This window comes from Melanotaenia boesemani, chromosome 5 (genome assembly GCF_017639745.1).
Source record: "Melanotaenia boesemani isolate fMelBoe1 chromosome 5, fMelBoe1.pri, whole genome shotgun sequence".
Lineage (NCBI taxonomy): Eukaryota > Metazoa > Chordata > Actinopteri > Atheriniformes > Melanotaeniidae > Melanotaenia > Melanotaenia boesemani.
In genome coordinates, this window is record NC_055686.1 from 24,843,472 (window position 1) to 24,870,375 (window position 26,904).

A 26,904-nucleotide genomic window follows, 5' to 3' on the forward strand; every position below is an offset into this window, starting at 1 on the left:
AGCAGAGAAGTAAAGCAAGTAAGGTGCTATTATGTTACAAAGGCAATGTAATGCTGGAACATCTCTAGCAAAAACACAGCACTGTGAAACCTGAAAAATTAGCAAAGCTGGATTTGAACCTGGAGATCTTAAAGCCTTAAATTCAGGAACAAAGGGAGGCTGAATGAGAGGGCCTACTCTTAATATTCAGAGCTTAAGATGCAGACAGAAAGCAAAGCATTGTGGGTAAATACTAAGACAGACATGGCTTGATGAGGACTCAGGAATGAACACAGAAAGACTAAAACTGTTAATGCCAGAAACACCTTTCTCCTCTCTGTCCAAACTCCTTTTCACTCAAATTAGTAAAGAGGAGGACAGGCGCAGGCAGGTGGAGAAAGATGTCGAGCAGTGAGAGACAGGATGTCAAGAAAGTTGTGGACAAAAGAATTGATGCTGCATGTGGGCCTATAGTAGGCCTGTATCAGTGAGGAAGCACACGGGGTTTTGGTCCCTTTTTAAAATGACAGGTCAGCCATGATGATTGGTACGAGTCGACTCCCCTGAGCATGTTGGATGCTATTTTGATTTCAGCTGTGCTTCATTCTCCTCCTCCCTCAATTCAGCCTCTTTATCATCGCTGATGCTACAAAAACTTACATTCAAACGGTTACATTTCAAAAACCTCAAGATGGAATAAAAAAGGAAACTATATTATTAAACAACAGTTGTTTGTGGTGTTTTTTTCTGATCCTTGAGTGGATGGACATGTCACTTTTCTTGCTTGCTATCCACAACAGTCATTATTCAACATTACAGCCTCCGACCAGTTTTTAGCTTAGAAAATGTCTTCTCTGTGCTGCACAGACTAAAATATCCAACCTTTATCCTCAGTGCTGTGATCACATGCCTGGCTCATTCTCCACACAGAGATAGATGGGATGGGAAGCTCAGCCCCCTCGACTGAGCATATCGCATCCAGAACTCCTCGTCTCCTTGATGCGTCAGATACCTGCAGCCCATCTTCAGCTCAAACTCTCTGAGGTCACACCACATATGGAAATCCTGCACGAGCAAAAGAAAAAAAAAGAAGTTATATGATGCAAGCATGCATCAAGTAGGAAGACTTGTGTTTTTATTTGAGAAACCATGTAAATGATAAACCATGTTGCTGATATATAAATATTTAGGTAAATAAGTTAGTCATTTATAAAACATATTGCACTGATATCTTCAACAACACTATTACACTACATGTCACACACACTCATACAGCACTTCCATTGTTATATACTGGCTGCTTTCCTCTATCACCCACATTCATACCCCAACAGATACATCAGGAGGCAACATGGGGTTCAGTGTCTTGCCCAAGGACACTACAGCATGTAGCCAGGAAATCTGGAATCGATTCAGCAACTTTCCGGTTGGCAGACGACTGCTCTTCCTCCTGAGCTACATCCGCCCACTGTGTGACTTATAAGAGCAGAGGGTTGTGGGTTTTCTTGTTTTCACAGCGCTGAGGTGGATAAGGGTGGAGCAGGAAGCAAAACACAATCCAACTCAGGATCCATCAAACTATATTTTTATTTAAACTGCAGGACTGTCAGCACAAATAATACAACAGGTTCTGGTGGTTGAACAACAGCATAAGTAATGTACTTCACTGACACTGCTGTTCCCTTTTCTTATCTTAATCACTTAAAAAAAATAAATTTGTAGTAAAATGAAAAACAGCTATATGGACCATATATTTAAACTTTTTTAAATCTACATATTCTTTTAAATGCTGGGGGCTCTGAGTATTGAAAGCCTCAAAAAAAAAAAAAAAACTTGCATCATTTATGTTAGTGAGCACATTGCAGATGGCAGCTCATACTAAGTTAACTATGTTTGGCTATAGGTCATATCATTGGTTTTCACATGAGGAAAAATTTGCCAGCAGCTAATCAGTGTGTGAAGTGTCTAACCTGCAGCCAGGAGTGTCCCAGCGCTTTGCCCACAGTGAACCTGCGTCTCACCGACACCTGCAGCAGGTTGTTGATGAGGCTCACGGCTGGAGAGGAAATCAGAGGAAACGGGTCAGAAGAATTTAACTGATTCTAATCCTAAATACAGATGATAAAGTTTTCCTCAAATCCAGCGTCAGGGGGAGTTTTCAAAAGAAAAATAAAGGAACTTTCACCTTCCAATGAGATGGAGGCCCATGGCTGGCGAGGGTACATGAAGGCGGCGTTGGTGATCTGCTGCTGGATGTCCTCGTCCTCGTTAAAGGGGAACGTGCCGCTCAGGCTGACGTACATGATGACGCCCACGGACCACATGTCCAGAGAGCGGTTATAGCCGCTGCTTCTGATCACTTCAGGTGCCAGGTAGGCCGGGGTGCCCACAACTGAGCGACGGAAGGACTTCTCGCCAATGATGCGAGAGAAGCCGAAGTCGCACAGCTTCACCTGTGACACAGAGTGGATTAACTAAACTGTGGTGAGAGTACACATCTGCTCCCAATATAAACATAGAATCCCACCTGAGGGAAGGGGTCTGCAGAGGCCAGCAGGACATTCTCAGGTTTCAGGTCGCAGTGGGCGATGTGTTTAAAGTGCAGATAACGCAAAGCCTCGAGGATCTGCGTCACAGAGCAGCAGCACTTGGTAATTTCATTCATTTGTTAAAAACACTGAAAGGAGGCGGCATTTCAGACTGAGACCTCACACCTGAATGACCAGGAAACGAGAGATGCGTTCAGGGAGCCGGCCCTTCTCACTGGACATGATCATCTCCAGCATGTCTCCATGGAGCTTTTCCATGACAACAAAAACGTGCTCCAAGGTTTCGGACATCCCCTCCAGTAGAACCACACCGGGATGAGAGAGATTCTGAGCAAACACACATACCGCTGAGTGTTAGATGCTAACAGGAAGTAATCTGACTTACTCGAGGTGCACTGAGACATGGCGACACCTTCAAGATGGCTGCTTCATTCCTCAGCTGTGTCTCCTGTTTGGTGGGGAAGCGCGTCTTGTCGATGACTTTGATGGCGACTGGTTGACCTGACTTCCTGTGAGTACCTGAGAAGTGAGAGATTACGCAAGAGAGGTGGAATTCAGGGCAAAAGACAGCAGCTGGGAGTCAGCTTACCTCTGTATACCACGCCAAACTGCCCTGAACCCAGAACCTCGTCTGTGAAGATCTGATACACTGAGCTGATGTCCTGAAACACAATAACACACTGCTGCACACCGACGTATGACAGAAAAACTTTGGAAGTGGTTACTAAATTCAGAACTCACCACATTATGTCCATGTTGATGTCTATCTGTAATCAGAATAATTTAGACTTAATAAACTTTTAAAAGCAGTTTGTTTTCTTTTTTTAAAACAGATATGGACATTCTTGTTGGCCCACCTTGGTGGTCCTCACTCGCTCCCCTGCTGCTCTGAAGGGGCATCAGAGCCTGACAGATGGCACTCTCCCAGGCTGGCCCCTCTGCACCAGCCTGCACACAGAACACCAGCGAGGCCGTCACCAGCTCAAAGGAGTGGGCATCATCCACTGGCAACGAGGGCACGGAGAGCTGGGTGGGGCCTCGAATCTGCAGCACCTTGGACAGGGGGATCTCCTGCCATCGAGGATGAAGAGAAATTATTTATTTTCTTTCAAACTTTTCTTCTTAGTGTTCAAATTAGAGGTAAAATCCAGGTTTAGACTACGAGATGGACAAAAAGGTCAACTTTATACAGCAGTATCAGCTGGTTCAACATCACACAGATACCTTATAGTACTTGGTGCTGCTCTCATTCTGATACAGAGTGATGCTTTTCCAGTCCAGGATCCAGTAATGCCGTTTCCTCTGAGCAAAAGAAATCACAAATCAGGGCGTCTAAGAAAGATCAACATCAGATGACTTCAAATGACCAAACGTGACTGCTTTTGGGGAGTCTTTTTAATTTGGCTGTATGTTTGAACATGTTTTGGTTTACATGGAGGACAGCTGATGGCCTCGTGTGAAGCTAAAGTGCAACCTGGTTGTGTTTCTCACCAGTGTGTCTGTGTTGGTGTGATGCAGCAGCCATCCCTCTCTCAGAACTCGGCCAGTTCTCCTCTTAGTGTGATGCACGGACTGGACGAGCCTCATCAGAGGGATGTTGCTGCTGAAGCACGGACTGAAATAAAGAAAAAAAAACTTTAGGATTGCAAAAGATAAAACTCTGACTGTTAGAGCTGCTGCCTCTAGAGGGCAATGTGGACCAAAAGCTGACTGACCACACTCAAGTAAGCATACAAGTGAGCATCTCGGTGATGGATGGCAGGAAAGGTCAGTGTGTGTGTGTGTGTGTGTGTGTGTGTGTGTGTGTGTGTGTGTGTGTGTGTGTGTGTGTGTGTGTGTGTGTGTGTGTGGGTGACCTCTCATAACATCATTAGACCAACAGGCCACAAACATTCAGACATCCACAACAGAGCTTTTTGCCCTCCTGACCTCATTGGCTCTCGTGGTTCCTCAACCTCACTGGTTTCAGCTGGTGAGTCACCATCAGCAGACATCTCGTCATCAGAGACGTCTGGCGTGAGGTAGGTGAGCACTGATTCATTGTCGTCGGACTCTGGTGGGCAGCTGTGACCAGCTGATTCTGGTTGAATGAAACATCATCATGTTTACTTAAAATTCAAACTAGGTTCAGGAGACTGGAAAATGAAACTTAATGAATTGAAGCAATGTCATTTAAGTACCCCAGAATAAAACAAGCTATATGATAAAGTCATTATAAAAATCTCTTCATTCACCTGGATCTTCCTGCTAATGATCACCAAAAATGTGACATTTACTGGGACCGGAAATGAGGTCTGAATCTACACTCCCGAGCAGGAGGGTGAATCAGCGTTGCTTCATCACCAGGTTATGACAACATCAGAGCCAGAGGGGGTTTCAAAGAAAGTTATGCAAGCAAAGAGAACAGAATGAAAAAAGAGCTGCTGCTCACCGTCCCCGTTCATGACTCTCCGCTCGCCTGGACAGTCTCTGGGGACCGATGGTTCACAGCGCCGGTGGCAGTTAAACCTGCAGTCTGAGAACAGCAGAGGAGCAGTAGGAGGTCAGGACGCTGACAGGAAATGAAACATGCTGCTGTAATGTGTGGAGAGGCTCATAGCCACGAGGATGATGTAACATAAAGTAGAGAATATACTTGTGGCAGCATCAACCCTCATTAATTCAGAATTAAAATGAATCTCTTACACCTTTTCTTTTTTTTTTAGCATCTTGAGCAAAAACACATGTGGATGAGTGTTTGCACATCTGCCTCGCTGAGTCCACTGGGATCTCGAATACAAACATGACTAATCAAATTAAAATGTGGAAGAAGCCTGGAATCTGGTTTAAAATACACCTGCTATTTCTGAAAAATCAAGGTTGCTAATGATGAAATACTAATGACAAAAACCTTGAGGTTCAGTTGCTTTAAGACCTGAGTTAGCATAAATAAATCATATCTTCTTGTGTGAAATATACAATAAATTTCCCTTCTTGTAATTTAATGCATATTTAACTTGTTAGTTGGTGGTTTTTTGGTGTCTTTTTTTTCATTTTTGTTCATAACTGTGCTAAGCTAACTAGCTGCTTGTTCTTTGATGATTTCTTTCTTTCCTTTCTTGCCTGCTTGTTCTCAGCTCTGTGATGAACTCCAGCGTGTCTTTACTGTATGCAGCAGCTCTACCGTTTGTATTCCTGTTTCACTTCTATACCTTATTAAGCAGATGGATTTCCTGCCCCCTCCCCCCCTCACCTGAGCACTGCATCCCCTGTCTGAAGAGCCCTTTAAGCAGCCGGTGGCAGTACTGGCATATGGTGGGTTTGGTGTAGCTGTGGATGTGGAAGGTGTGAGGGACCTGAGCTCTGCTCCTCACTCCATAACCGACTCCCAGCCAGACTGGAGGCTCAGCCCAGGATGGAGGCCTAGATGAGGGCTTGCTGATCTGGTGAGGACAGATAGTGGGAGTCATCAGTGGTGTGTGAGAGTCCAGTTTAGATGACTTTGCGTGGATTTATTTGCTAACCTCTTCCAGGCTGCCCCCTGCCTGATTGGACAGCGAGTGTGTAGGTGGTCGTCGCAGCGGAAACAAGGACAGACTCGTGCTAACTTGACGCCGTGCCCGACTGCAGTCGCTGGGCAGCTGGAGAGCACAGCGTTTATGGAAGTCTAAGCCACAGCCTGAGGAAAAATACAAAAAGAAACCACTTCAGATTTCATGAACAAACATTTATAAACACTCTGATTCTCTGATGTTGGATTATGACTCTACTGAGCTCTTATGTGGTGCAAGGGCAGCTTTACCATCACATTTCAAACCCTGACGTACGAGGCCCCACAGCATCTCTCCACAGTGGTGACAGAAGGTGGGAGTCCGATACGAATGGACCACCAGGGAGTGTGGACGGATCCTCATCTCAGTCACAGAAGCTGATCCTGAGTCAATTCAAAAAGAAGAGATTTCACCAACATATACTGCAGAGCAAGCTTAAAAGCGATCTCTTCATCTCCAGGAGTGTAGCAGCTTAGTAGAGTTTAGGTGCAGTTTTTAAAGTAATAAACACACCTTTATTGAAACATCTGGGTTATCACGGGTACACTCAACTACATCAGCTGCATCAGAATTATTTAATGGAGAATTAAAAAATACCGAGAACACACTTGTCTCCTTGATGTGGCCGTCAATCCAGGCTACCTACAAGCAGCGCTTGGGCAGAATTATCCCTGATTCAATGAGTATTTCTGTGTATTTCCATCCTTGTGATCTTTATGGATTTATTTTCTTTTCTGTGCAGCAGCAGACTTGTAGTTTCTGGCTGACCACTGAGCCAGAGGCTTAAGCACTAAGGCTCCACTGCGCTTTACTTGGAGATAGAGCAGCTTTGGTTTTGGTCCCAAAGGTGAGGACAGAGATGAGAATTGCTCAATAAATATGGAGGAGTCTGCACCTCACAGATAAGCTGACAGCTTGTAGAAATCTGAGCATAACATTGGAGCAAAGTTACCTGTAGTACCAGCAACACATATTCATGCACTCAAACACGTTAAGGTAAATGTGCTTTGCTGCAGAAGGATTTACTATGAAATCCTTCTGAAGTATGAAGACACTACAAACCACACAGCAACAGCCAATAAACATGTCATCCATCCTCTCATCGCTCCATCTTGTTAATAAAATCTCAGCCTTTTGATCTCTGACCTGCGATGATGACCTCAATCAGATCCCCGTCTCGCAGCTCATCGTAGTCGGTCAGGCGCTGCAGCAGCTGCTCAGAGGTGGGCTGATGTCTGTACAGCAGGATCTTCTCCCCAACACCCACCACGGTGTAGTTTGGAGCCTAAAAAACCCACAGCAAAAATCGACCCTAATCCAAAAAGTAAACTAAATTTATAACACCCTGAAATGCGGCAGGAATATATTTAGCTTTTTTTTTTTTTCTCCTCAGATCTAGATGCGTCCATCTATGTCCATGTGTTGGATGGAACACCTGCTGCTTACCGACCTGCATGTGTTATGTGTGCAACACATGCTTTGATGCATGCATACATGCACTTCCACCTGCTTTCTTTTCTTAATTGTAGTTATTTTCAGTGTTCGTTTGTCGTGTGGTTGTCTTGCTTTGTGGTTTAGTGGCTTTGTCTTTGTGTAAACATTAACAATGTTATTATTAACTGTCTCTGGTGAATCACTTTTAGATCAATTTTAGCTCATTGATTAATATTGTCAGAAGGGAACAAAAAAAACTGCAAAGAAAACACATATAACCATCTGTTTTTCTTTATTCCAGGGAGTCTTTTAAAGACCTGGCCAGGGACAACAGATGACAACAAGCACTTTGGGTAAATCTGGCATATTTACAGAAGTGTTCTTCTTTAAGATGCTTTGTCTTTGACAAATAAAGTAAAATAAAAAAAAGAATTTCTACAAAAGACGTCTCCAACCAACATGCAAAACAGGGGGAGTGAAAGACCTCCGGGACAAAAAGTCTCCTTAAACCAACACATTTATCTCATTACTGCAGAAAGTCTCTGTGATGTTTACAGAAAGAAGGGGAAGGGGGGGGGGGGGCTGCATGTTATGCATGAAATGACGGCAATTTAACAACTCAAAACAATCAGAATGAAGTTATTAGAAGTATTGAAGTTGTCAGACAATAAAACACTCATGCTGTCAGGTTTGTGTACAGTGAAGGAGTAAAATAAACACACATTGTGCTGACCTGCTGCCAAGAAACATAAGAGCACGTCTAAATTTGAAAGTGTTGGTGTGAATGACAGCCTCTGCGTGTGTGTGTTTGACAGAAGGGAGCGGCTGTGGTTGGAAACTTTTCTGCAGCTCTTGTCGACCACAGAGCCCCTCAAGCGGCGTGAAAACCAGGCCTGAAACAACCTGAGCTACAGTTGAAACATGGTGGTGGCGTACTTTTTCATTTTCAATAATAATCTGACCTAAATAAAGTATGTCAAACTTCTAGGACAGAAGTTTTCTTTGATCCGAAAAAAATCAAAATAAACCAAACATAAAACACTACAACCCTGCAGAGTTCAAGCTGAAAATTAACTTCATGATTAAGAAAGTTAAATCGCAGTTAGCAAGTTGGTAAACTAAATACAGGACAACAGACAATTGCATCAGTTACTAAAACTGGTCATAACCCACACGTTGTCATGCAGTAACTCACACAAGTCTTAACCAATCAGAGTCCACTTCCTGACAGTGGTGAGGGTTTTAACGCCAACTCGGTATTTTCCAAGTGGGACAGTGTCAGGGGTTAGAGTATGTTTTATCACAGAGGTGACGAGTTCTAAATGCTCGCTTCAGCCTTTGAATTCAACAATAATATGTTCAATCTTTGAGTTTAGTGCTAAGTTTTATATATATATATATATATATATATATATATATGTCTCATTTCTGGCTTCACATCACAACCAGAAATTAAACTACCTGTGTGAGGTTTTGGTTACCTTGCGCTCTATGACCTCAGCTGCCAGCCTCTGGGCATATCGGTAGCTCAGGTTGCCAGCAGGGATTTGAACCACCTCCCTGAACAGGCCCAGCTGGAACTGGACCACAGCTGGTGTTGTGGGACTGGAAGGAGTTACTGCTGGGAAATACATGGACAGATTCATTACAAAAACAAAATAAATCTAAAAAAAATTGGAGTGAGTTTCGCTTGAAAGCTTAAAAAATGAGAAAAAGCTGCTGAGGTTCAGTGTGGATCTAATAGACAAACAAAACGTATTTCATATGGTGAGAGATGAAGTATCTTGACCATGACGCCAAGTTTAGACCAATTTAAAATAGCAAGCAACATTTTTAAGTATCCTTCCTCTCTTTAGACATTTGCCTCTGGTAAAACTTTTTTGTTTACTGATGATGACAGTAAATACAGCCAACGGAGCCATTTATTCGACTCAAAACAAACCAACATCCTCTCACAGAAAGTGACATAACCTTACTTTCTAACGGTGCTTCATTCATTCTCCGATCTTTGAACTCATCCGTGGATTGCTTCTCGACGATGCCGCAGCCGATCAGTCCGTCATCACACGGCAGGCTCTCAAATGAAGTCTGGTTGCTCTGGTTTCCTTTTAGTGCGGCTAAGCTGTCAGTGAGGCAGGAAGTAGCAGAGACACACTAACCTCCACATCAGTGCAGCATATGATTAACACCCCCAGCCCTAAGTGTGAAACATCACACACACACACACACACACACACACACACACACACACACACACACACACACACACACATCTCTTCTTTGCTATGGTTTCAACTGTGTTGTTGGCGTTACTAACAGCAGTGTTTTGGATGAAAATGTAGGAGACAGAATCGGTTTGAAAAGTGAAATTTGTCTTTATTGAGCTTTGGATAAAATACACATTTGGTTGGCCCCATCATCATCATCATCATCACCATCATCATGAAATTGTATGTTAATGCCATAATTTCCCACACATGTACAAGACCCTCAAACTTAACATTTTCCATCCTCGGCTGTAGGAAGGTGCACAGATCTCCATAAATATGTGGACAAAAAGCACAAAACCTGACTGATCCTTGAAGCTTGGGGTTAAACCTTGTAGCGACAGCGATTCAAGATAAATATTTACAACTGCAGCAGTTTATTTTGTTCTCACAATAGCAAAATATTGTGTTAATGTTCATATATTTATGGAGTTTGACTACTCCTGAAATTCCAGATATCTACAGAAGAGCACAGACGCTGTTTGAACACAAGATTAACACAGTAAGGGACAGTGTGTATACTGGAAAAGGTTTTCAGTTACAAACTGGTGCTTTTACACAGCTACATGATGTCTAGACTGTGAGCAGACTGAACACATATAAAGATCACATACAGGTGAGTCTGTACATTATTTGCTGCGAACACTTAAAGCACTTGTCTTTCCTCCACACTTCCTTAACTCCGTCCCGACCTCCTCCTTTCCTTCGTGTTTACATTTCCTCATTACAATTCCAAACTGGCACATTCACGAGCCGATGGGTTAATTAGCACTTTACAGACTAGATTTAAAGGAGGGTGACATTTGATTGTTTTGTCATTTTACACACCTCTGTCATCATCAGAGCATCACGTTGACCATCTTCTAGCTGAGGATGTGTCAACTGGAGTCTAATTTGAATGCAGCATAAAAATGACGTGTACATTCGGTGAACGCGACAACACAACAAATCCAGTGTAAACGCTACCAGACTGCATGGTCTACATTAAAAAAGAAACATTCAGATTTTCTGCTTCTTCCACGGGAAACCTCAGAGTCTAACTGAAAACTGACAAAGCAAAAATTCAGAAGACGGATCGTCATCGGTCAGATTTGGATTCGATTGGGGTCGATGAGATCCATCAGCGATAAAAACATGACACAGGATTGTTCTGAGCAAAGTGACATATACAGCAACGGTAAAGGGGAAAAGAAAAAAACAAGCAGTAAACAAACTGAGGCTGATGCACTGCATCGGTTTTAACCTGACTTAAAGATGGTTACTCAGTTGTATACGAGGGTTGATGCTGCTGTAATAATCGTAAACAAACTGGTTTTCTTTTTAATAGAATTTTCTCCCAGCATCACTCGGGATTCTAAGTGTTGGCAAAGTGAGCTGTGTTCAGTTGAGTATTTTCTTTCTAATTAAATATCTGAGGGGTGAAACAACCACCTCCTTTCTGCTCAGCAGGGTGACGAACAGCTGCCAGACACACAGCACTGAAACACTCCAAGCACATAATCACAGTTCAGACTGAAACTGATGGCTGGCTGCAGATTTCAGTCGTCGAGGTAACAATTTTATCAGCTTTTTTTGATTCTTTCTTTCACAGGATAAACTAAGTGCCCATTTCTGTACTTCCTTTTCATACTTCTCTCACTCCTTCTCTTCCTTTCTTTCATTTCCAGCCTCCTCCCTTCAGATAAGTAGTGTTTTTTCTCCAGTTAGGACCCTCTTTAACCAAATGAAATGTAAACAAACAAAAGAAAATGAAAGTGCAATATATACATAGAATGAAATGTCAAATAATTTAAAACTTTATATACATAAAAAAAACAAGGCATAAAGTGAGGTTTTAATGGTTAGTGCTAATGTTTCTGCTTTCTCTTTAGATACCTAACTGATTGTACCTTTTACTTTCTTTATTTTTTAAAACCTACCTGCGATATGCATTCAGTGGATGGTTAGCATCAGAAAGCACTTCATGCTACGTGTGGTTATACGATGTACAACGCGTCTCAGAACTGAAAGCGTCGCACTTTAAGCCTACCTAAGGTTGAGTGTCTGCACATGAGCGTGGAGGTCGAAGAAACTCACTCGTCACGATGTGGATATGTTGCTTTGCTACTGTGGTGCGAAGAACACGAGGCGTTCAGGTGCAGACATTCCACTTCCTAGTAAGCAGCATGCTCATAAATGTGTCTAAATATCGGCTTTTCTGATGGATGGTAGCGGTTTGTACAGTGAAGCAGCAGCGACTGTGGTGTCAAGTGTGGTGATGCTTTTGTTTTTAAGTGTTCTTTAAAAAATACGCTGCAGGTGTTTTGCTCGAACCGAGGTGCAAACAGCCTCTCTTCTTCGAGCCACTTGCCTCTGAAGTCTTATCTCTGTCTAGCCAATCAGGGAGCTGCGTCTGGTTAGGTCCACGTTGCTGGCACTTAATCCCCTGGAGTCTGAGAGGCCAGAGTTGGCATCCTGAAAACAGAACAGCTCAAGTTAACATGTTGGGATGGGCACCATTGAATATTGTCTGTGAGGTGATAGAAGCTGATCCAGCTCATCTGTTCCTGGGTTAAATCCTGGAGCAGCTGCTGTACCTGTGTGGTCTCCTCAACGCTCTTGTTTAGGTAGTTCAGGGAGCTCGCTCTCTTCATTCTGTGCAAAAAGACGTCCACAATTAATGAAGTTCAGTTCATTCGGATTGTTTTGTGAAAGAATAGAAATCATTACAAAGCTGAATTTAGTATTCAAGTATATCCAGAACTAATAAATCATCCCAAGCGGACATAAAGAGCCCCTAAAATCTCAAAATATTTAGCCTCTTCACACCAACTTTGCTACATTTCAGCATGCTTGAATGTGACAGTGTCCACTGGTCCCTGTTTCCACCTGCAACACACACCGGTAAACCCTTCACTCTACTTCAAAACTGTAAAACTGCTGAACACAAGACAGAGGCCCGTCCGAATACTGGAATTAAACTAACCAAACCTTTCTGAGTTGGATGCTGATACAGGAGGAGGTCAACTATTTGATGTCCTTTAAAAGTTTAGAGATAAAGAAAAATGTTGAGACGTGTACAGACAGATGTGAGAATAATGTATGAAAAACTTGGTTCCTTATTAGCAGCCTGAGGAAAGAGAATAAGACTGAAAGACGAGTGTTTTGCCGTTTGGTGTGTGAGCTCTCAGGTTATTTATGCTAAGCTCTGTCATGTGGTAATACATGCTTCAGGATTTACGGAGTTTTCATTTTGTTTTCCCTATTACATCCAAGTTTTTCCAGAATATTCAGTCTTCTCTGAGGTAAAAAAAAAATCCTCATGCTTAATTAAGCCCATAAATAATGAAAATAACCACATCCCCACAGACGCTCTTACCCTGGGTTGCGGGGTTCTTGAGGCCCGCTGCCCTGCAGCTTCTTCACCAGCATTTCACTGCTTCTTCTCAGAGCATCACGAAGCTTCCCCAAGGAGCCGCTACGCTGCAGAGACCCGTTACCGTCCTGAAGACAAGACAAAACCTTTTACTACAGACGGTACAACAGAGCTGTCTGACATTATTTTTCCACCGCTTGATGATTAATTCCCTTTTTTTCTTTTGTTAATCACAATTCAGATTCACATCCAGGAACTTACCCCGTTCCAATCACTGGAGTCCTCGCCCTCGCCCTCCCTTCGCCCTCCTGGTCCGTTGGCTCCGCTATGTCGTCTGTCGCTGCCTCCGCCTGCTCCGTCTTTCAGCAGCTCCACCACCTTACTCTGGTTGATGGCATCAATACCCTGACAAGAGACAAGAAAGACTCAACACATGAAGAGGCCAGAGAGAAAATGGCAACCTTTAAAACAACCGTTTACACAGCATGTGCATCATCTACATTACCTACATGCAGGTTGGGGACTGATCTTTACATCACGTTGACACAGATTATGGGATTATAAATCACAGCTGGAATCCCTTTTACATCAACCAGGTTACTAAGTGAGAAAACCCCTGGAAAGAGTCCAGACCACTGATCTAACAGCAGTAATTCAACCAGCTACACAGCAGGAAGTCCGTCAGTGTTTGTGCTGTACCTGTTTACGGGACTTGCTGGCGCACTCTTCCAGAGTTTCCGCTGCCTCCAGTTTCCCCTGGCGACGGTACAATGCTCCCAGGCTTTTCAGGGTCATGTTCACAGTTGGGCTATTAAAAAAAAAAAAACAAATCCAGCAATTTGTTTGCATTCATATGGGCAACCAGACATCTGAAGTAACTAACTTTATTTACAAAGAACAAACAAACAGAACTTTTCTTGAGACCTCAGTGTTGACCAGGGAGCATTTCATGAAGCTGAACAGGGGTAAAAACAAACAATTAACTCTCTTATGTTGATTTATGGACCTGGTTTTTTGTAGGTCACATCGTCTAAGTAGTTTTCCTGGAAAATGCAGATTTATTGTGGACGTCCAAAACCACTTCAACATTATGCAAAGCATGCATCAGCATCTCTGTGCTGGCAAGAGAGAGAAATAGGTGGACTCTGGCTATGTTTTTTTTTATCATGTAAAGCACTTTGTGTTGCCCTTGGTAGAAAAAGTGCTTTATAAACATAACTGATTTGATTTGATTTGATTATGGCACTTTGGTAAGATAAATATCAACTTCATTGCAGAACTACTAGCTAAGTTATTATTTCTGTGTTGTTTCCTCTTCTTTTAGAGATGCCGTTTGTTTAATCTGTTTCATCTTAGCAGCACATTTTTGAAAACTGAGTGAAGGTCAGAAACAGATTTCTTAGCATCTAAAAATGAGTTGAAAGAGAATAATGAAGCACAATCACTGATGGGTGTCACATGACCCTTTACCTCATAGTCACACTGACCAGATTTAGACTTTCTGTGTAAACATTTAAAATTCATTCAGCTGAAAATCGCAAGACAGGAAGAAGATTTAGTTCATGCAATAAAAAAACATCTGCTCGATTTTTTTGTTTAATAGTGGCAAAAATTTACAAAGACTGTATTAACAATACTGCTGTCTAACTATTGCTGGATCCTGAGCTACAAGCTGCTCCAACACAGCTGTGATTGGTAAAAAAAAAAGCTAACTACCAAACCAGAGTGTCATCTCCCCTGCTATGAACGCTGCTGGGCTTAGCACTGTCACAGGACTGAAAATGAGTCTAGTATTTATGTTTTCTAGGGAGATGCTTCCCATTAATCCAAATGTCTGACTCACCTGTCTACCTTGCAGGCTTTATACCAGCTCCCATACTCAAAGTAAACACCAGAGTCCTTGCGTTTACCCTGAAACAGACGGAAACAGAGAAAGAGACAAAAAGAATAAGCAGCGTATGAAACATGAGTCCATTGAACACCAAGTTAAAATGTGCCTGTTGCTCTTTTCTGCTGTTCTGTTCGTGTAATGTAGTTCAATGACAGCAAGCAGACAGAAATTCAGCTTGAATAACTGACCTTACTCTCCTCTCTCTCCTCAGCATGCATCCAGATTGGCTTATTGTCATCTGGAAATGAGATTAAAAGAAGAATACTTACATAAATTCGGATGTATGTAGAAAACAACACTAACTATATTTGATTTCATATAAAACATGGCTGCCATTCATCAGACTCCTGCTAAGGCCCTCTCTCATGCTGAGTGTGTGAGCACATAAGGGCTTGGTAGACTTAGCGTGACAGGCGGGAGGGAAACATCAACATTAAGCCGCTTCACACGCTTCACACACAGAATAATCCTCTGCTCTGCTGAGAATTCAGGGGGATGCAGGGATCAGGCTCTGGCCAAATCCAAAACCTGAATCCAGCAGGAAACTTCCAGAGGAACAATGAACAGAGAAATGATGCTTGGATTTCAAAGAGTTGTGATCTGTGTGTGTGTGTGTGTGTGTGTGGTGGGGGGAGGGAGAGTTGGCTACTGGCTTTACTCACTGTTGACAGATCCAAACTCCTTCTCATGTGCTCTGGTCAGGATGTCTTTGTAAAGAACTTCAGCATCTTTGAACTTCCCCTGTTTCTGGTAACATGTGGCCTAAAGAGAAACAACGAATCGGTGTGTCCGTGCTACATAAAACCCATTGGTAGTAAAAACATGTAAATAAGGAAGGTCTGAGTGATTGGAATATTTTTATCAGCAAAAATTCCCACCAGGTTGTTTTTGGTCTTGGCAACATTGGGATCATCTGCTCCCAGTTTAGATTCATAGATCTCTAGAGCTCGCAGGTAGTAATACTCCACCTCGTCGTACTTGCTCTGGTTCTGACACAGCAGGGCCAGGTTGTTGAGCTGCTTAGCTACATCTGGATGGTACTTCCCCAGCACCTGGACACAGCACGAGGACAAGCCCGTGAACATTTGCAAGGTAAATTGCGATGGCATGACTAGCAGGCAAATAAAAACAAAATACCTTCTCTCTGATCTCCAGCGCCCTCTTGCAGAGGGGCTCGGCCTCCTTGTACTTGCCCCTCTTGCCAAACAATACAGCCAGGTTGTTGAGGGTTGCAGCCACAGCAGGGTGGTCCCTCCCCAGCGTCTTCTCTCTGATACCCAGGGCATCATTCAGAAGGTGAGCAGCTTCTTTATATTTGTTCTGGTCCCTGGAGGAGAGGACACAACAGCACAAAACTGTTACAGATCGAAATACCTTTTCTAATTTATCAACAATGACTATATGCAGTTTATAAAACAATACCTTTATTCCCCACCTGTACACCAAGGCCAGGATGTTAAGCATGGTGGCCACATCAGGGTGGTCGTGTCCAGATGTTTTCTCCAGATCCTCCAAGGCTTGTTTGCACAGCGGCACAGCAACCTCGTACCTCCCCTGAGAGGCGTACTGGATCACCAGGTTGTGCAGGGTTCGGAGACGTGTCGGGACCTCGTAGCCTCCCTGCTGGGCTGCCACCTCTCCACTGGGCTGGGCTGCAAGACGTGAAGGAAGCCAAAGGTTTACCCCAGAATACTAAAAATACTGAAACACGTTCACTAAAATATATTAAAAGAACTAATCGGTGTTACTAAAGCCTTAAAATAGACCAAGTATTACTACTTTTTCGTCCCTTTATTCATGAATGAGGACTTAATTGAGCTCTACAGATGTGCTAATCTGTTCCCACCCACATCTCTGTAGATTTATGACCCAGCTGAGTGACCCTTGTTTCTGGCTAACCTCTGCTAGCTTCCTTTTACACTGCTCCTTCACAGTGCCTGCATTAGCTGCACCTAGCAAGTAATAAGAACAAGTTTCCCCAACAGATTCTTCAGATTCTAAACAAAAGGTGCTCATTCATAGTGCTGATGGATGATTTAGCTCATGTCTTGTAGCATAAAAACATCCCATTTATGCCTTGATTTTTATCAGAGGGGCACTTTAATAAACTGAAACTAGGTAAATGTTTTGCTTCAAAGATTACTTAAAAACTATCATTTAGAAAAATATTCAAATTCAATACCTGACATGTACAAAAGGTCTACAGATCTAGATCAACCCTTCACTTGCAGATGTTTGCTAAGGAAAACCTTGAAAAATGTTGCAGAAAACTGCGCTTTTAAGTTTTTACCTACTTTTTAGTGTTGACGAAACGTTTACCAGAGGTGAAGCAAGTCCGAAATAACAAGTGATTAAATTATGAAGTCAATCCAGAGCCAGGACTAGAGTCAAAAATGTATTATTTTGTGTTATCTTGCTCATCCCGTATGTTTATCCCCCTTTTCTGAGTGAGCACAGAGAAAGCGAGGAGACAAACAGACACATTTATGAATATTTAGTAAACCACAAAACAGCCATAAATGTGTATTAACTTACTGTCTTCTAATGAGAAATGCTAAAAAAAAAGCCTCACATCCTGATACCACTGACCTGTTCTTGTTGACACTAAAAAAATCTGAGTGTGTATACAGACATGGAATTTTATCTATAACCAGATCCTGCTTCAAATAACTAAAATACATGCAGATATTTTCATAGATAAAAACTAAAGCAGGGGAATGGTGTGTTCCTCAGGCAGCTGAGCCTTGAATGTGTTACTGAAAGACATGACTCTTCTGGCACTCTTCATTAAATTAAAACAGCCCTAAACTGTTTGCTGTGCTTTCGGACCTAAGCATGAATGAGTCATACATCTTTACTCATCAAAAATATTCTAGAAAACACTGATCTGACAATGCTAAGCTAAATAAAGCTATCTGTTATTAAAGAACAGAAGCAAAGCTTGGTGTGACCTTCGAAGACATGCCTGAAGGTCTGTGGGAAGAGTAATTTGACTCTGGCTGCTCTTAAAAGACAACAACCAACTTCTATCTGAAGCTCACTCTTACATCATTTCAAACGTTCTGCTACAGAGAGATAAGAATAACAAGAAAGTCTTTCAAGCAAACAGATTTGTTAAAATCTTATTGCCTGTGGGTCAGCCTGTCTTTCACCATGTGAGGATTTTTCCACCATCATCATCCACCAGAGTAAAGCTGAGACCTGTTGCTGATGTCATACCTGCTCCCTGGTCATCATCATTAGGGAACAGATCATCCAGACTGTCCTTTGAAGCGTCTCCTCCTCCACTTCCACCTCCTCCTCCGCTGCTGCTGCTTCCCGCATTCTGGTTCTTGTCCTCCGACGGAGAGACGTCATCGTCAAACTTTTTGATCTGATTCATGAACTCCAGGTGCTTCTTCTCCTCCTCCAGCTGGGCGACGTTTTGCTCACTGAGTTGCAGCTTGCGCTGCGTTCCCGCCAGTTCGTCCCGCAACCATTGGTTCTCCTGGCAGAGCCGCCGCACCTGAGCGCGCAGCTTCTGCTTCTCCGATTCCACGGCGCTCAGGTGGCTGGACAGGGCGATGATAACCTGGACAAAGAATTTAAAATGGCACATTTATTCATTTATGTCTAAGATTAAATTGGTTGCTTAAATAAATCATATTCAAAGCCTCACCTGTGCCTCTCCCAGACCCAGGTCGATGGCTTCCAGACTCTTGCGGAGCAGCCCGGACTTCTCCTGGGCGATGGGTGGCTGGGTACAGTCCAGCAGCGAATTGAGAAGCTGTGTGTGCTCGCCACGCAGCGTCTCCAGACCCTGCATGACGGCCTTGGTGTTCAGGACGATCTCATCCTGGCTCAGTCGCTCCAGGGCTTCTTCACGTGGATACACCATGGTGGACATTGCCTGGTTTCATACACACTGTGCAGGCACGGAGATGGAGAAAAAAAAAAAATTGGAAACATGAACAACAAAGCTCAGGAGCAAAGAGTAGCAAAGATCGATGCGCTACTTGATAGCATCATGTAAATAGCAGGTACAAATACAAGGACTACATAGATATTAGAGTGTACCTGGTAATCTTTTTTTCTGTTTACTTCTTTTTCTATATAATCTTAAAGAGTGACGGGTAGTTACGTTAGACAGAAAGTGAAAAGATGTGCGAGAAAGGATGCATCATATTCCTGTAGTTAAAGCAGATCTGGATTACTCCCAGAGGATTCCTGTGAGCTGGGAACTGACAGAGCATCTGTCAGTGACTGCTAAATCTAACTAAAGGGGGAACCAATCCCTGAACAGCTCTACCTTCAGAAATGCAGAGTACCAAAATGGAGAATTTCACTGGCTGATTTTAACTTGCTACAAATAAACAGAATAAGAAAAAAAATGTAGAAAATGATCAATATTGATTTCAGTTCCACTGTATGAAAACAGCTAAATGAAACTTGAATAAACTTTATTTTTCTGCTGTGTTTTGATGGGCATCATTTACTTATTTCTAGGTAGCAAGGTTCTCATCAACTCACTGCCCAGTCGATGAGCTTTATTAACCCTAAAGACGAGATTTTGTTGCAAAGGAAAACACCAGAGTTTCACTGTTGTTACACTTTGGTTTTAAGTCAAATTAAAAGGGAGAGTCATGCAAAACGTTGGCAGGAAAATATGCTATTAGAACAAACCTAACTTGGAAGAGGCATAAAATTGAACAGAAAAGCACAACTAGTGAATTTCTAGCTGAGTACAACTGAAGTTCAGTTAACTGTCAGTGAATAAAAGACTAAATTCTAGCTGTGGATGAGAGCACAGCACTGTAGGAGGACAGAAGAGTCAACTGTGAAACATCGTGACATTCCCCTCACTTTTCCAGCTTTGATGGTGAAGGTGCACCTGTTCTCCTCTTCCTCTCCCCCCTCCCCTCTCAGTGTCTGTCTACTGCTCCCACTCACCCATCCTCCTCCTCCCCTCCCATCCGCCTCATTCCCTTGACTGCAATGCACCAATATTCTCCCTTCCCCTCAATGTTTCCGTTTATAGACGCAAAAGCAAAGGAAAACTGTCAAAGATCATAAAAAGGTGTCCCCCCAAAAAAACATTAATGGCTCATCCGCACATCTTTAGGAGCCATTTTAAGGCACAACTTAAAAGAAAAGGGCCGGTGATGGTCAAGGCCTGTGGTCGGGAGAGGGAAGCGACGTTTGGCTTGGCAGCGGATCAATGGAGGTGACCGACAAGGACGATGCTAGGACTGCTAACCTTAAACAATCTTCTATGAAAATATAACTGAAATTACTGAAAATGTTTCGGGTCGGGTTTCGACATGTAAGCTGTTTGTAAACAGCGCAGGCCGGAGCTCCGATGTAATACACCAACACAGAGATGACCTATAAGTATTACTCACTGACTCACAGTACTTAGAAGACTACTTATACACATATCATTACATTACAGAAACAGTATAAAAAGAGATATTTCATTAGCAGCACCGTCTAACGCGCATCACCAGTTTACAGGCATCGATGTCTGGATTGCTACAAAAAATATATACATATATACATATATATATATACACGCGCTTCTTGGCATCATGTGTAATAATCCACAACAGCTACATAACTGCGACAGATCTGTTGTAGTTGTTACCTTCATCGAAGACAAGTGTAATGCCTCCCGACTATGGAACAAAGCAGCAGCCCAATGTTGTGATGCTCCAGAAAAACCTGCGTCAACACCTTCAGAATAATCTCACTTCCGGTAGAGTTTTCCAAGATAAAATCTTTTATAGTTGGAGTGGCGCGCGCGCGCACGAGCGACACTTCAGTTTTAAGGCTTTTCGATAAAATTGATTTCCTTCAGTGTTATTTGAAAGAGGTGCTACTATTTTTTTTTTTTTGCGAAATGTTAGCCCTTAAAACACCGTTTTCTTTAAACAGGAAGTTGAGTGCTAATAACTACCGTTAGGTACCTGTCTACACGAATCACATTACTTTGTGGAGGGACACCAAAAATAGCTGCTACACTACTGAGATAGCTTTAATGCAATTGCACCTACTAGTGTAATCTGTAGCCTACCTGTGCAAGCATCCGATTCAGCACGATCACTCTTCCTCTGCTTCTTCCTCCTGAACTAACTCAGACTATTCAGAATGGGATTTAAAACTTTTAAAAGCTGTTCACGATGTTAAGCGTTGCAGGCATACATTTCATTCAGAAAATAAAATGTCTTTGAAAATGAGTTTCCATCCTCCAATGTGACAGATGAGAGACGAAAACGGCCAAACTGTTCAATCAAAGATAAAACTAATTTCAAGATGAATCATCACGTTTTTTCTAGTTGGGGCGGGAAACTACATTGCGCATGCGTGCATCTGTCTTAGCGCAGCTAGCATATAAGTGGTCTTTCTTTCTCAGTATGTTCAACTCTCGAATGGTACTAACACACACACACACACACACACACATATATATATATATATATATATATATATATATATATATATATATATATACATATAACAGAGTGTTGAGTTGAAGGGTCTTGCTATGTCTGTACTCTTTAATTAAAATTATTTATATAATAATAATAATAAAATTAATATGATATTGTGTCTGGACTCTTTAATTAATAATGTAAGAGGCAGCTTTCATCCCAAAGAGTACAAGCATCAGCCTCACTTACCAGGGCCGACCCAAGCCTTTACGGGGCCCAGAGCAGAATTTGATTTGGTGGGGCCTTTTGACCACAGCAGCACGACTGGTGCTTAACTATTACTGGTGTTTGATAGTTTCACATAGTAAAGTCAAGTTAAAGCCTTTTTTGTCAATGTATGACAACACATACAACGAAATTGGGAATATTACTGGTGCATTTACAAAAATAATTTAAAATAAAAACAGAAGCAAGATTATTTTAACATAAATAAATATATACAATAATACACACAGTACATATATATATATATATATATATATATATATATATATATATATATATACTCTTGTTGTTATTGCATCCCGACTGGATTATTGTAATTCTTTATATGTTGGTGTTGGTCAGGCTTGCACCTCTTGGCTACAATTGGTCCAGAACGCTTCAGCTTGTCTTTTAACATTAACAAGAAAGCATGAACATATCTCCTGTGCTTTTCTTCACTTCAATGGCTCTCTGTTTGTTTTAGGGTAGATTTTAAAGTTTTGTTGTTGACCTATGAGACTTTGAAAAGGTTGGCACCTATTTATCTGGCTGACCTCCTGCAGCCTCATGTGCCCTCCACATCTGTTGATCAACAAAAGACAGAGTAAACAAGTAATTGAGATGAAGATTGTAGAGCTGTCTGCTGTTAGAAAAGCTATGCAACATTCGAAAGAGGATGCAGCCCGCGGCAGGAATTGTTTTATCCAGTTATTTGTGTGGGATTTTCATGATAAACAATCTTGGAGTTTCCTGAGTGGAGCATGAGCCCCAAGCAGCCGCTTAGTTTATCTATTCCGTGGGTTGACTCTGGTACTTCTAATCATGCAAAATTCAGTTTGTTAGTCTCAAATACATTTAATTAAGCTTACTCTGCATCATCAATACTATATCTGTGATATTTAATGATATTTTTTAATGTGCATGTTGATTAAAATATATGTTGGGCTAACCGCAGCTCAGTTTATGAAGGTGTGGCAATGTTTGCATTTTGTGGCTTAATCTTGCTCTCTTTGTTAACCTAATATGTTTTCTTTTGAGAAAAACATACAAACAAATCAGGAGGCCGTGTTACAAACCAGGAATTTGTTTTTATTTAAAAATAAACAAATGAAACAATGAACACGTCCACTGTTCACCTAACATCTGTTCCATTGACGAACGCAATCATGAAAAAGCAGTACTACAAAACGTCAAATTAAGAAAACAAAACCAAGAAAAGAACTAGAATACAATATAACAAGTACTATCTGATATGTACAAGCATCATAGTTTATTATAACTGTTATAGGCAGAAGGCAAAAAAGAAAAACTGCTGCTAAAGAAAAGAAAAAAAATGGCATGTGCAAAATACTCTTCACAAGTCCACAAGCTCAGGACGTTCTGCTTCCAGCAGAACTCTGTCAGGCAGAAATCTATTGCTTTAACAAGCAAACCTCACTCCTCTGAGGACAGATGGCTGATTTACAAGCTGTGGAGGAACGGGTGGAGAATTTGTTTTCAGAAAGGTGAGCTTGTGTAGAAGAATCACTCAACAGAAAGGGAGATATTAGTGAGGATGGCAGAGAGAAAAGACACTGCTGATCACTGACAGAGATCACTGATGGACCCAACAGCTTCTAAACTCTAACCACAGACAGAGGAACCATTGTCACAAACACAGGTCGACACAGGTGGAGGTACAGGTTCAAAACACGCAGCAACAAGCTGAAGACACACAGAACAATCAGTCTGCTGTAGGAAACAGCAGAAAATGTGTTATACTGAAATGAAGTTAGAACAAGGATCACTTGTTTTCAGTTATCATGACCCCCCCAAAAAACAACAAACATTTGCATATAATCACAAATCTTTAAAATTTTGGTTTTGGTAGTTACCACACGTTTTAAAGGAATATTTCCAATTTTTTATCACTGAGGAAGGACCTCTCACCCACCGTCTGAGAAGGACAAGAAGAAGAGGACTTGATAGATGACAGACAAATCCCAACATTGGAATAATCTAACAGCACCACAAGGCAGAGCTTCTCGGGTAAATAAAAGTCGTTTCTCACATCAGGTTCACTTATAAGTGATAAAAATCTGAAGGTTTCGTTCCGCAATGTAAACAATTTGGAACATTTTAATTAATCGTGGCTAACTGGTCAGCAAACTGCTGCTTATTTATAAATCCGCCAAATATTTAGTGACTTAATAGCAGCATATCTGAAGTGTTTCTTTTTCACTGTTTTGGTTTCCAGTAACTCCTTGGGTGAATAAATATCTGGCTCTTTAGCAGCTGAGTCAACTCACCATCAAAAAGTGACCAAAAGATTGAGCTCAAAGCCACTAATGTGCACTGAAGGGCTAAAAGGAGCACATTTGGGTGGATAATTGCTGCATTTAGCCTTCTTAAGATTAAACAATGTTTATATAAAAACATTGAGAAGGAAATCTTCAATATTTATGCAGAAAACAAACATGCTTTACTAAAAATAAAGCTTCCATTAGAGCAACGTAGCCAATAAATACTAAATCGAGCTAACGCTAATTTATGCTAATCAGCATGAGTTGTTTAAATTGCAAATGTTTCGAAGTGTAGTTCTTTCTGGAAACAAAAATAACTTTTGTGTCATGTGTCTTTTCTTACAAACATTTGGAACGAAACCTTCAGCTTAAGTTCAGTTCAAGTAACGTCTATGTCAAACTACAGATCAGCGTTCACAGAAATTTCAGGAATAACTAGAACCCAGCCTCTGAGAGGAAGCTGTCAGTCCATCTGTCTGTCAAGCCCTTTACTGCTTCTCAGCGAATGAAAAAGAAACAAAAAAAAAACTACAGGTTTTTCTGACAGCTGCAACCAAAAAGTCCACCAGCTGTCCCAACTAATCCCAAAGGTTCCAGAAATCATGTTCTACGACTCAGTAAACTCACAAGTTGTTCACAAAGATGCACATGTAAACTAAATTAGGTACATTCAGATTTTTTGGGAAATTCTTTAAAAAAGGGGAGGGGGGGGGGCGGGGACAATCAGGGTCCAACTGGGTGTTTGCCCAGTGGTGACCGACGAACAGAGAGCGAACATACGAGAGCGCTCCAAGAGTCTTGAGTGTGAAACCTTGTGCGACAGGTTGTCCAACAGAAAGATGAGACGTGCTGTTGACATCACAACCGTAACACTGTAACATCAACACAGGAACAAAGTCCCATATCTATTCTCAAACTAACAGAGACTACTTTAAAATAAGACACTGGCTTTAACACTATTTTAAAAAGCTATTTTTGTAATACTTCGGTGGTGATGGAGAGTCTTATGATGCAGGTGACACAAGGCAGAGTGACATAGGCTTTTCATAAAAAAGAAATGCCTTTTTTTTTTTAAACATTTAACACAAACTGATAATGCTAATACATTCTTAAATTTGCATACATGTTTAGTCTTTTAGAATTTAAAAGGGAATTTTTTTTCCCTGTTTCAAAACAGAAAAACAAAATGAGCATTTGCCTTGTGTCAGGCTACAAAGTGAAGAGGATGACCACTGCAGCTTCTGCAGCCTACATCTGATAATAAGTGATATCGATAATGACCACATCAACACACAGTGCCAATACACACCCACACATCAAATGCATGCCCCCCCCCCTCCCCGTCACAGGATATAAAATTTCTTAATTTAAAGATTTTCTTTTTAAAGTGACTACATTACATTTATTTCATCACATACACACAGACTGTTGTTACCGGTTATTGTACACTCACTAATCACCTGACAACAGCCTAGAGAAAGCATGTGGCAGACCAGCACCGAAATAACAAAACAAACCCAAATACTTGTTTTTTTTTGTCTTTTTTTTCCTCATAAATGTTCATTAAGAAGTCTTAGGGAAAGTAGGAATGCTCATAGACGTTACATTTTGATCGAAAAGAAAGCTGCCAGTTTGCTGCCAATGAAGCTGGCGATAGCATTGTGCTTCATTATGGGAAATTCTCAAAGGGAAGATACTCAAGAAGAGACAAAAAAAAGCACTTTTTCCATCCTGTCCCCATGAGTTTAGTTAAGTTTTGGACTGTTTAAACATGTACGTTGTTTGTTGTGTCCTGTTGTCTATGAAGTTGTTGCGTAGAGGGTTATTCTATATTTTACCAGATGCTGTCACCTAAATGGTCCAAGTGTTCAAAAGTGCATAGCAAATTAAGATAAAAAAAAAACAAACTACCTATTAAAGTAGCCCCCCTCTCACCCTAAAATCTGATCTCATTGCAATAACACACACTCGCACTATGCATCACAAAACATCTTGAAGGGGAAGGTTTAACTGTGTTTTTTTTTTTTTTTTTTACTAGAACACAATTCTTTAAACAAAGGCATTTTACCCTTATGTGTAATTTTTCTTTTCTTTTTTTTTTGGCATTAAAAATCCCAATGACTCATTCTAATACAGAGAAAATATATAAAACTGTGACATGGAAGCCCTTTAACTTAATTTAACTATTTCTTCCATGCCAGCCTTTAGTTTTACTGCACTTTGTGAGGACAACAGACTGTGTTTGCATTTGCTCATGCAAACTGAAGCCCTGCCGCGTTGCTTTTTATTTTGAGTTACCGTTTCTGGCACATCAGTAGTGTGTGTTAGTTTGGAGCATGCACTTGTGGATTGGGTCTCTTGTGGACTTTTAAGGGCTTGAAACTGGTTAGTTGTTACATGCTTTTGCATTCCTTAGAACAGAAACATAAATGGCAGTAAGCTAATAAACTTGTGCTGTGATCCCCTTATAAACACACTCACTTACGCACATACTGTACATTCACGTGTGCATGCACACTCACTGCATACACCAACACACAAAAAGGGGCAATAAAGTGACTAGTAACAGTGCTGCCCCGACCCCACCTTCCTCTTCCTCCTCCCTCAACTGTAATAAGACGACTGTGGTTGTAGCGGATTTAAATAAAGGAAATGTCCGGCTGTGAGCTTGGTGTCCTCTCGCAGCTCTGCAGGTGCTGTGTACAAAGGTGAGACAGGACTGAGGAGAGAGGAAGGTCAAGTCAGGGGTCAGAGGAGTTGAATGGAGCTCAGCCCTACGAGGGGGGCTTGCTGTAGCCGAAAAGTCCAACGGGTAGGTATTTGACATGAGTGGGCCACTGCGCGGCCAGCTGAAAGAACTTAACGTCGTTCCACTCGACGCCATCTATGGACACTGGAGAGAGACACAGCAGGTCATGAGCAACAGAAAGAAAACTAAAAAAA

At 41.7% G+C, this 26,904-nt stretch overlaps 3 protein-coding genes across 7 annotated transcripts in view; all 3 read right to left on the bottom strand.

The window, feature by feature from the left end:
* Positions 1-53: 53 nt before the first annotated feature.
* Positions 54-9,658, bottom strand: prkd4 (protein kinase D4). Of its 2 annotated transcripts, none has more exons than XM_041986650.1 (19): positions 9,469-9,658; positions 8,974-9,110; positions 7,205-7,343; positions 6,310-6,441; positions 6,032-6,186; positions 5,761-5,950; positions 4,960-5,043; positions 4,458-4,608; positions 4,020-4,143; positions 3,753-3,830; positions 3,386-3,599; positions 3,270-3,295; positions 3,118-3,190; positions 2,941-3,047; positions 2,694-2,855; positions 2,507-2,605; positions 2,165-2,432; positions 1,950-2,035; positions 54-1,044 (listed from the first exon to the last, which is right to left on the bottom strand). In XM_041986650.1, exons 1-19 carry the CDS (start codon positions 9,488-9,490, stop codon positions 895-897), a joined length of 2,397 nt encoding a protein of 798 aa, XP_041842584.1. In that variant the 5' UTR covers positions 9,491-9,658; the 3' UTR covers positions 54-894. The 2 variants fall into 2 exon arrangements, with proteins under 2 accessions (XP_041842584.1, XP_041842583.1); XM_041986649.1 differs by having other exon boundaries at positions 8,974-9,113.
* On the bottom strand, positions 4,344-21,276 carry LOC121640780 (kinesin light chain 2-like). Of its 3 annotated transcripts, none has more exons than XM_041986652.1 (14): positions 21,058-21,276; positions 18,664-18,909; positions 18,225-18,576; positions 16,441-16,657; positions 16,143-16,332; positions 15,884-16,057; positions 15,668-15,767; positions 15,194-15,243; positions 14,958-15,025; positions 13,814-13,922; positions 13,376-13,519; positions 13,118-13,242; positions 12,336-12,393; positions 9,852-12,213 (listed from the first exon to the last, which is right to left on the bottom strand). In XM_041986652.1, the coding sequence occupies exons 2-14, from the start codon at positions 18,889-18,891 to the stop codon at positions 12,130-12,132; spliced, it is 1,899 nt and encodes a 632-aa protein (XP_041842586.1). In that variant the 5' UTR covers positions 18,892-18,909; positions 21,058-21,276; the 3' UTR covers positions 9,852-12,129. The 3 variants fall into 3 exon arrangements, with proteins under 3 accessions (XP_041842587.1, XP_041842586.1, XP_041842585.1); XM_041986651.1 differs by lacking the exon at positions 21,058-21,276 and adding an exon at positions 20,629-20,717; XM_041986653.1 differs by lacking the exons at positions 9,852-12,213; positions 12,336-12,393; positions 13,118-13,242; ... (3 more) ...; positions 15,194-15,243; positions 21,058-21,276 and adding exons at positions 4,344-4,382; positions 20,629-20,717 and having other exon boundaries at positions 15,635-15,767.
* A 1,471-nt stretch (positions 21,277-22,747) lies between these two features.
* Positions 22,748-26,904, bottom strand: part of LOC121640329 (phosphofurin acidic cluster sorting protein 1-like) — a 56,029-nt gene continuing 51,872 nt past the window's right edge. For both annotated transcript variants that reach the window (XM_041986042.1, XM_041986041.1), the window contains exon 24: positions 22,748-26,854. In XM_041986042.1, coding sequence (XP_041841976.1) covers positions 26,736-26,854 — 119 coding nt within the window. In that variant the 3' untranslated portion in view covers positions 22,748-26,735. The remainder of the gene's footprint in view (positions 26,855-26,904) is intronic.

Bases quoted from the DNA above. Each gene is read 5' to 3' on its own strand.
- prkd4 (XM_041986649.1), bottom strand. From the start codon at position 9,490: ATGAATGAAGCACCGTTAGAAA. The intron at 6,442-7,204 runs GTCAGAGATCAA...GAATTGACTCAG, and splicing joins GATTGAGGTCATCATCGCAG to GATCAGCTTCTGTGACTGAG. The intron at 1,045-1,949 runs GTTAGACACTTC...TTGCTCGTGCAG, and splicing joins TGGGACACTCCTGGCTGCAG to GATTTCCATATGTGGTGTGA.
- LOC121640780 (XM_041986652.1), bottom strand. From the start codon at position 18,891: ATGTCCACCATGGTGTATCCACGTGAAGAAGCCCTGGAGCGACTGAGC. The intron at 18,577-18,663 runs GTGAGGCTTTGA...TTCTTTGTCCAG, and splicing joins TGGGTCTGGGAGAGGCACAG to GTTATCATCGCCCTGTCCAG. The intron at 12,394-13,117 runs GTAAGAGCGTCT...CTTTTTGCACAG, and splicing joins CAAGAACCCCGCAACCCAGG to AATGAAGAGAGCGAGCTCCC.